This window comes from Pyricularia oryzae, chromosome 1, assembly GCF_000002495.2.
Source record: "Pyricularia oryzae 70-15 chromosome 1, whole genome shotgun sequence".
NCBI classification, from domain to species: Eukaryota; Fungi; Ascomycota; class Sordariomycetes; order Magnaporthales; family Pyriculariaceae; genus Pyricularia; species Pyricularia oryzae.
In genome coordinates this window covers 4,649,128-4,657,652 of record NC_017844.1, presented here as the reverse complement: position 1 = coordinate 4,657,652, position 8,525 = coordinate 4,649,128, and the positions used below count along the sequence as shown (strand labels likewise).

Sequence of the window (8,525 nt, the reverse complement as noted above, 5' to 3'; positions counted from 1 at the left end):
AAACCTTACGGGTTATTGCAACCCTTACCAACCCCCGGCAAGGCCTGGCAAACTATTATAATGGACTTTATCGTCAAATTACCACCTTTAGAAAAACTACTTACGAGAACCAAATACGACAGCATATTGGTTATAGTGGACAAGCTCACCAAATACGCCTACTTCCTACTATATAAAGAAAGCAGCAACGCCGAAAAAATCGCCTATATATTCCTACGAGTGATTGTTAGCAATTACGGACTTCCAGAAAACATTATCACGGACAGAGACAAGCTTTTCACATCAAGATTCTGGAAATCTCTGATGGAACAGCTAGGAACAAACCACAAGCTATTAACAGCGTTCCATCCCCAGACAGACGGACAAACAGAACGAGCCAATCAGATACTGGAACAGTACCTGAGATGCTATGTAAATCACAAGCAAGACGATTGGGTACGGCTATTACCCACAGCACAATTCGCCTATAACAGCTCAGAGAACGAGAGTACCAAAACAACCCCGTTCTATACCAACTACGGATTTAACCCTACGGCTTAACTTATGGAGAACCAAGAACCACGACTACGGCACCGCGAGCCGAGAAACAAACAAGCGAGCTACGACAATTACACCAAAAATTCCAGCAGGAATTAGAGTTCGTACGAGAAAGAATGATGAAATACGCCAATTAGCATCGGATAAAGGGACCATCCTTTAAGGAGGGAGATAACGTTTACCTTATTCGACGCAATATTAAAACACAACGACCAAACAGCAAACTTAATTTCAAGAAGCTTGGACCTTTTAAAATTAATAAGAAAATCAGCGACACCAACTACAGACTGTTATTACCAAATACCATGAAAATTCACCCCACATTTCACGTATTATTACTGGAGCCGGCACCACACGGCACCAGCACACAAAAAATAATCGAGATCGACGCAGAACAAACCTACGACGTTGAACGAATATTCGACCACAGACGAAACCACGGCAAAACAGAGTACCTTGTTAAATGGGAAAACTACGGACACGAAGAAAACATTTGGGAACCCCTCAGCCACCTCCAGAATTGCCAGGAACCACTCCGTCAATACTACCAGGAGTTGGATCTGCGAGCAAGTCAGCCAAAGAAAAGAGGACGACCTAAGAAAACACCACCTACCATTTCCAGGGGCTAAATCTGCGAAAACCCAGTTTTGCGGATCAGCACCCAACACCGAGGACCAGTCGACAACATCGACGTGACCCAGGGAGCGCAGTTCAGGAACCAGACCTGATTTAGAAGGACCATCGAAGGGCAGCTCGTCGACCCCCAAACGATCCCTTTCCACAGCATCCTTTACCGACAACTCAGCATCCAAACGGACAGCTTCAGCCTCGCTGCGAGATTGAAAAAGGCGTTTCTGTTTGCGTAAACGCAGTAACCGATTGAATTTCTCAGACGACTCTCGCTGCAAACGCGCAATTTCCTGCTGCACACGGAAAATGTCGTCTTCGACCTCAGACTTCTGCAGCTCCAACTTTTTCTTTTTTTGATTTAATCGACCCACTGGGGACCAGGTCAGATTGCGAAACAAACCATACGCGAAAGGAAGACCACCTACAATTGGTTATAGGGACGGAAGTAACGTCACATTTCCGACCACGACGAACATACTCACTACATCGAGAATTCGATGAGATCATGCGACACGAGTGGCCGCGGGCCTTACAGGAGGAACACGGCATAACTTCGAAACCCTCAAGAACAATGGTTTCGGCCAGACGTTCACGGCGAACGGCGGACGCGGAAATTGGACGAACAACCTGCGACCGTTTTTCAAATCGAGACGATATCGCGGTTAGCGAAGAAAAACGAAAAAAGCTTTGGGAAGAATACCAGGAGGGCGACCTACTTATACGGCCACGGGACTTGGCCTTGGGAGGGGAGACCTGATGTTACGACCAGGATTGGTACCGACACGATTGGGCAAGAACGAGAAAGATGTCGGGAACCCAAGCCAGGACAACCAAGGAGCACGAGGTCACGTGGTGATAAGATAAGAAACCCTAACCCGATCACCAGGGCCGGAGTGATCACGATCATCGCCAAGGAAGTGATCAACCCAACTGTGATCACCCCAGGGTGATTATGATTATTTACACGGGAGTGATCACACCTGGGACATAGTCTATATAAGGCACGCTTATTACCATGTAGATAGATTCGATTCTAGGATTGCTTAGCAGCAATCAAACTCTAGTTAACCTCAATACTTACTTGAGAACGATCATAACTTCACCCCCAGTTATTGAGAACCCCAGTTACCCAGTCAGACGCTCAGTTGCTTCAACCCACTGTACTTTACCATAAGAACAGGTTACCCCGATACCTTGATCGTAACAATTATATGTTTTTTTAAAATTTAATATTGTAAACCATTATATTTAATAAAATATATTTCGGAATTTTTTTATTAGTGGGAATGGGTAGCAATTTTTTATAATAATATCGTTTAATTGTTTGTAATCCACGTATAATTGTAATTTCCCGTTTTTTTAATACGAGAAGGATTGGATATTTTGCTAATAATATTAATGGTTTAATATAATTTTTTTTGAAATTTTTTGCGAAATATTCGTCCAATTGTCACGGGCAGGCAGGGCGGACAGGTAGGTGCGGGCGATCAGGTAACAGGACAGAGTATATTGGCTATCTAGTCTTCCAGGTACAGGGTAGCAGGTGGTTGTTGACGAAGACGTAGCTCGAGGAGCTACATATCGGAGACTGCAGAGATTTCGCGTAGATATACGCGCGCGAGGCGCTCGGCCCTCGCGCCTTCACGTGACAGGGGTCATGACTAAGCGACAGCCCAGTGGCTGTCCTTCAGGTCTGTGACAGGGTCGGTCGAATTTGGATATTTTGTTTTTTATTTTTAATTTTAATTTTTGGTAAAATTAGAGGATTTTGGTTTTTTCGGTTATATCCAATTTTGTTATTAATTTTTTAAATTCGGTTATATAAACGGAGGTTAATTTGGTTTATCGTAAATTGGCCAAATTTCGTTCGGTTTATCGTTTTTTATCCGGTTTTTGGAATAAAAAATGGAAAGTGCGTTTATATTTTGCGAAAATTGAAAAAATGTCGGTAATTTCTTAACGTCGTTTTTCGGGGGGTATATTAAATTATTTTTGCAACAAAAATTCGAACCAAAACAAGGTTCGTTTTCGGAAAAAAATGGCCGCGTATATTATTTTTTTTATTTTATTGCGGAAAGTTTTCAAATAAAATATTTGGTAGGTGCGTATTTGTACGAAATATTTTTTAAATTATCCAAATATATTATCGAATATAATTGGGGGGTTAAATTTAAATTTTTCGCGTTTATTAAAAAAAAATTAAAATAATGTTAATATCGGTTTGAAAAATTTGGATTTTTTTTTAAAATTGGGTTGCGCGGAATATTTGTTCGTGGAATTCCTGGTTGGTTTAAATAACCTGTCGGCGGAATTGGTTTTTTTTTTTTATTTTTTTTATTATTATCGTTTTTGGGCCGAATAGGGGTTTTTTGGGCCGTTTTGTTATTTGTAACCGGGGTATTGGGGGTATTATTTTTGGACGTTTGGAAAAATATATTGTCGGTAATATTGCTCGGTATATTTTAAAGCAAAATATTAAATAGGAGCAATTAAAATATTACAATTAAAATATCGGGTAATTTGTTTTTATAATAAAATATAGTGGATTAAAATAATTAAACGTTTAATTGGGTAATTGTAAATTTTTAATAATTGGGGTAAAATTATAATCGATTTTTGGGTAAATAATAAATTAATTGCTGTTAAACAATTTTAGGTTAAATTTTATTTATATAATAATAAACGTGTTTTATATAATTAATGTTCCAAATATAATTTTTTTTAATTTTTAATAGATCGCAGAAATTATTTTCCTTTAATTTGTCGTAATTTTTTCGAAATCGCTAAAATTATTGTTTTGGCAATTACGTGGTATTACGTGATTTGGTTCCTTATGTAATCCTGTTTTTTGCCGGTCGGTGCTTTCGTGCCGTTAGGAGGGGTATAACCCCCACCTGGCCTTCCTGGTACCGGCCCAACTGTCTGGTCGTAATATAATATTATACGAAATTAACTGTGTCTTTTTCAATATGAGTTGCTAGTTTAGTAAAGCTAGCCGAGGGACCACTATTTCTTTTTTTCATAGCCTTGATTTGTTTTGGAGCTAAATTGTATAATTAACTAACTATTACCTTACACAAGGTCTGCTTTTCTGCATTATTAGCTGGGAAAGGGAGTATAAGAGTGTTTTCCATCGCGTAGAAATGTATTATGTATATCAGCATGACCTTACCTATCGGACTTTGTAGTAAAGACTTGATAAACAAAAAGATGGTCACATGCATGGGTTTTAGTACGACGCGGCGCCTCTTGATGCTCCACGGGCGTCAAGACCCATTTTATGCACCAAGTTAGTTACGATGGGAGTTGTTTATCGAAGGTGGGGTGTGCATCGACAGCTGTGTTCCGCGCTATTGCAACGACGTGAATCCATCGGGGAACGGATGCATTGCCCAATTCGGAAGGTCTCTAATCGTCCACCAACACACGCCCTCGGGGAAAGGCATTTGATTCGTTCAACCGAAATAAATAACTTTGCAAACTTTTTCTCATTACGGGGGCCCTAATTTCTCAGCGGCCCCCTTTGGCTGCTAACAACTCGTCGTAGTTAAGTTAGACTTTTTTCCTGTCCGGCTTGTTCTTTCTTTCACGTAGCTGCCAAGTCGTCGGTTTGGCTCCCACACGACACACGGTGTTCGGTACCCCGCTGTAAGAATGAAGTCTTTCTCCATGGTCTTGGCGCTTGCCGCCCGTCTCACGTCGGCCGTGCTGTATCCCGAAACGTCCGTCAACAACCATACCTGCGCCATTCAGGATTCCAAATCCGTGCTGTCGTGCTCTGCCAAGGCTGTACCAAGCGTGTCGGACTCTTGCTGCGTTGAGACGTTAGTTTTTTTTTTTTTTTTTTTTTTCTTTTTTTTTTTCCTACCTAGCTGCGCCAATCTTGTACCTCATCAACCAATTAACACGTCAACCTTTTCCAGCTTCGGCGGTCTGCTCCTTTTCACCCAATTTTGGAACACGCACACCGGCCTCGAAGATCAGGGGCAGCTGCTCCCCGAGTCCACCTGGACGCTGCATGGACTTTGGCCGGATTTCTGCAACGGGTCATATAGTAAGACGTTTCGCCTGCGTATTTTCAATTGGCATCGTCTAATCCCATCGCTCCACAGCCCAGTACTGCGACCTAACCCGCCAATACGACCGCTTCCCCTCGCCCAATGTCACCAACTGGCCTGCCCCCAACACGCAGGTGCCCGCCTACAGTGGCCCCAGCATCGCCGACTTCGTCAAGGAGTTTGGCCGGGATGATCTCCTCGAGTACATGAACACGTACTGGGTCGCGCAGGGACAGCCCAGCTACGAGTTCTGGGAGCACGAGTTTGCCAAGTAAGTCCAGGGTCTTTTTTTAATCCTAAAGAAGATGTTGTGCTAATTGACTTTTGATAGGCATGTAAGTTGGTCCTCCAGATTGATTGGTCGACTTTTGACTGATTAGTGAATAATTAACGCGCCATGTGCTAGGCAACTTGTTTCTCCACCTTTGACGGCAAGTAATCTGTTATGCCATTTGCCCTTTTTTTCTTCTTTTTTTTTTCTTTTACTTTTTCACCGTGCTAACAAGCTTCTAGTCCCTTGCTATGGACCAAAGTACCAGAAGAACCAGGAAGTTGTCGACTTCTTCGACACTGGTACGTGAGCTAACTAAAGCCATCTCTGCATTACCAAGGCACTAACTTTCTCTACCTCCCAAGCCATCATGTACTATCGCCAAACCCCAACCTGGCAATGGTTGAACTCGGCCGGAATCGTGCCTTCCAACACAACGGCCTATTCGCTCCACTCCATCCAGACTGCCTTGTCCAGCAGCTACGGTGCTCTGCCATATCTCGGCTGTAAGTTTCTGCTGTTTTCTCTTCTTACCCCATGGTTTGCAATCTCTGACCAGTAGCTCCAGGCTCGGGACCACGCTACAATGAGACTGCCGCTGGTGCAGGGAGCCTCGACAATGGCCGCACTGCCCTGTCAGAGGCATGGTACTATGCTCATGTCTACGGCCGACCCCAAGATGGCAACACGGTCCCTTTGAATGCCAGCGGATCTGTCACCAGCTGCGCCACTACACCCGGTGCGGTTTGGTACTATGAGCCTTCTCCCAAAGCAGTAAGGAAGGCTGCTGCCTGAGGGCAGTGATATTTACCTAATTTGACTTGTTGAAGCCGCAAGCAGCTCTTCCTGCGGCCCGGCACAAAAGCAGGCCATCTTTTTTTTTGTTTTGCCTCGAGTCTTGGTGAATCAAATTTCACCTATGCCTGTTAACAACAACTCGGGATAAAAAGAGGCCGATAAAGGCTGCATACAGGAACAGGAACTTTGCATGGATAAATGCGTCGCCCTAAAAAGGTAGAATTCAAGCTTTACATGTTGATCGACCGACTAGACCGTGTAAATCGATAGCGGACAGTCCCCTGAAACCATCATGTCCCTTTTTGTTTTGTACTTTACTTAGAAAACCGAGCGTTGCTCATACAAACCCCAAAACTTGACGGATTCGTCGCTACTTACAGCGTGTTTCTGAAAATCAACGGCAATACAACGGGGTCTCAAATCGCCTCGGACAAGCTTTTTTCAGCTGAGAATGCCCCGGTAAAAGACAACCTGACATACAAAATGTGACAAATCAAACACAAAAATGCTCTACTCCGCAACAAAATAGCAACCGCCTTGAGCTTCAGAAGCAGGTCTACTCCACCGGAAGCAGGTCAGTCTCACCTGGTAGTGTAGCCTGCCTGAGCGCTTCTAGCAAGCCCCTTTCGAATCCTGGGATCTCGTCCATTAGCTCCTCCAGGCTTTCCCAAAAGATATGGATCTTACGCTTTTTGATCACTAGCCGCAGCAGCGGATTCTTGAGGGCCTCCAACTGCTTGTTCTCAAATACGCACTGGACAACGTCGCCAAAACGATCCCACCGCCACATGATATCTTTCTCGGCGGCGTTGATAGACTCTTGGTACTGTTCTCGACAAAGTGCCTGCAGCTTGGGGATCTGAAACTGATCTGCCAAGATGTAGACTCGGAGCGCAAATAACATCGTCTGGCAAGTGGCGCGCGGGTTGGGGAGGTGGGATTCCGGGATAATATGGGAAGCCTGACAAGGTTGTTTTGGCGTTTCTGTTTGTGATTTGATGACATCAGTTCAGTTGTTGCAGGCGAATAGTGTAGTCGGCGTTCAGGGTTAAGCAGTCATTTGATTTTGGGCGAAATACAGCCCAAAAGAATTCAAAACATATGACTGCCAAGCTAAAATACCGCTTACCAGACTTGTTTGTTTGTTGCTGTGACGGAAGATACGAATTATCTGATCTTTGGATCCCAGAAGACTGGAAAAGCCCAGAAGATGTGATAGGCTGATGAGGTATAGCTATATCCATTTTCGTGTCTGCAGGAGCTGCTGCTCCAAACAATGACTTTCCAGCGACTGCCGCACCGCTTTGAAAAGAGCCAGCCACTTTGCTGACTTTTACGTTCGAAAGGGGAATCGTGGGTGCGTCCAAGAACGGATTGGTGATGGCCAAGGTGGTAAGACCGAGCTGAGCTCCATGCGGTTGAGCAGGCAGTGGTGGTCCGTCTGCAGACGGAGAGTCAGGTGACACATTGGAGATATCTGTAATCTGCTGCGGTTGATCGTTGACGTGTGCTGGCGATGATACATGAGGCCGTTTGTTAGGAAGGCCACCCACAGCGGTGCATCCAACATCAGCAGTTTCGCGTCGCTTTTGAGGTATCGAAGCTTTCGGACCTCGCCAGCCACGGCTGTAGTCGGCGAGTCTAAGCTCTTCGGGGGAAAAGTACTTGTACTCTTCTTGCGCCGAAATGTGCTGGTACGCGTCCACAGGGCGAATTGTTGCAGATTTCTCAACATTTTGCACCAATGTCTGCCTGAACGGCGAGGGCGTTCCCATCAACGATAGATAATTGTGTTTTCTGGGAAACCGCGAGAGTGTCGGCAGTTTGAGTTTGCCCGTGTACAAGTAGTCCACCAGGACCTTGAAGGGCGCTGGTTCGACATCAGGGAGCCCAATCACGCCCGTCTCTGCTTCCTGTCGCTTGCAGAATTTATCTTGTTAGTACAGGTAGGTAGGTGCTGTAGAGATCATTGGAGGGATATTGGGAGATCGTTTACGACTTGCCTTGGAAGAATCGGAGCAGTACAGGTCAAAGTAGATGCTTTGGCCGCAGACAACAGCTCTGTGCAGGTTGAATTCATCCATGTCCTTGCCGACTTTGACCACGAGGTCGGTGTACTTATTTTTCTCGCGCATTACGCTCATGAGCGCAGAAAGATGGTCTGTCGCCATCTTTGTGCCCGTAACAACGATTTTTTTGGTATGGATTATGGGAGACGTGGGTCAATGAGT

At 44.6% G+C, this 8,525-nt stretch overlaps 3 protein-coding genes across 3 annotated transcripts; 1 reads left to right on the top strand and 2 right to left on the bottom strand.

Moving 5' to 3' along the window:
- Positions 1–955: 955 nt before the first annotated feature.
- On the bottom strand, positions 956–2,197 carry MGG_16311 (uncharacterized protein). The gene is made up of 5 exons (XM_003710071.1): positions 1,884–2,197; positions 1,650–1,794; positions 1,539–1,588; positions 1,151–1,391; positions 956–1,097 (listed from the first exon to the last, which is right to left on the bottom strand). The coding sequence occupies exons 2-5, from the start codon at positions 1,714–1,716 to the stop codon at positions 1,042–1,044; spliced, it is 414 nt and encodes a 137-aa protein (XP_003710119.1). The 5' UTR covers positions 1,717–1,794; positions 1,884–2,197; the 3' UTR covers positions 956–1,041.
- Positions 2,198–4,648: 2,451 nt separating this feature from the next.
- Positions 4,649–6,739, top strand: MGG_10510 (ribonuclease T2). The gene is made up of 8 exons (XM_003710070.1): positions 4,649–4,991; positions 5,091–5,221; positions 5,280–5,496; positions 5,557–5,560; positions 5,632–5,656; positions 5,739–5,798; positions 5,862–6,002; positions 6,065–6,739. The coding sequence occupies exons 1-8, from the start codon at positions 4,822–4,824 to the stop codon at positions 6,289–6,291; spliced, it is 975 nt and encodes a 324-aa protein (XP_003710118.1). The 5' UTR covers positions 4,649–4,821; the 3' UTR covers positions 6,292–6,739.
- Positions 6,740–6,775: 36 nt separating this feature from the next.
- On the bottom strand, positions 6,776–8,465 carry MGG_10509 (uncharacterized protein; the record flags this gene model as incomplete). Its single annotated transcript, XM_003710069.1, has 4 exons — positions 6,776–7,278; positions 7,424–7,514; positions 7,632–8,227; positions 8,291–8,465. The coding sequence occupies 4 exons, from the start codon at positions 8,463–8,465 to the stop codon at positions 6,851–6,853; spliced, it is 1,290 nt and encodes a 429-aa protein (XP_003710117.1). The 3' UTR covers positions 6,776–6,850.
- Positions 8,466–8,525: the final 60 nt, after the last annotated feature.

Excerpts from the sequence above, each read along its gene's own strand:
- MGG_16311 (XM_003710071.1), bottom strand. The coding sequence starts at position 1,716 with ATGCCGTGTTCCTCCTGTAAGGCCCGCGGCCACTCGTGTCGCATGATC. Across the intron at positions 1,392-1,538 it reads GCAATCTGACCTGGTCCCCA|AAACGCCTTTTTCAATCTCG; the intron begins GTGGGTCGATTA and ends TTACGCAAACAG. Across the intron at positions 1,098-1,150 it reads AGATTTAGCCCCTGGAAATG|ATCCAACTCCTGGTAGTATT; the intron begins GTAGGTGGTGTT and ends ACTTGCTCGCAG.
- MGG_10510 (XM_003710070.1), top strand. The coding sequence starts at position 4,822 with ATGAAGTCTTTCTCCATGGTCTTGGCGCTTGCCGCCCGTCTCACGTCG. Across the intron at positions 5,222-5,279 it reads TTTCTGCAACGGGTCATATA|CCCAGTACTGCGACCTAACC; the intron begins GTAAGACGTTTC and ends ATCGCTCCACAG. Across the intron at positions 5,657-5,738 it reads TTGTTTCTCCACCTTTGACG|TCCCTTGCTATGGACCAAAG; the intron begins GCAAGTAATCTG and ends ACAAGCTTCTAG.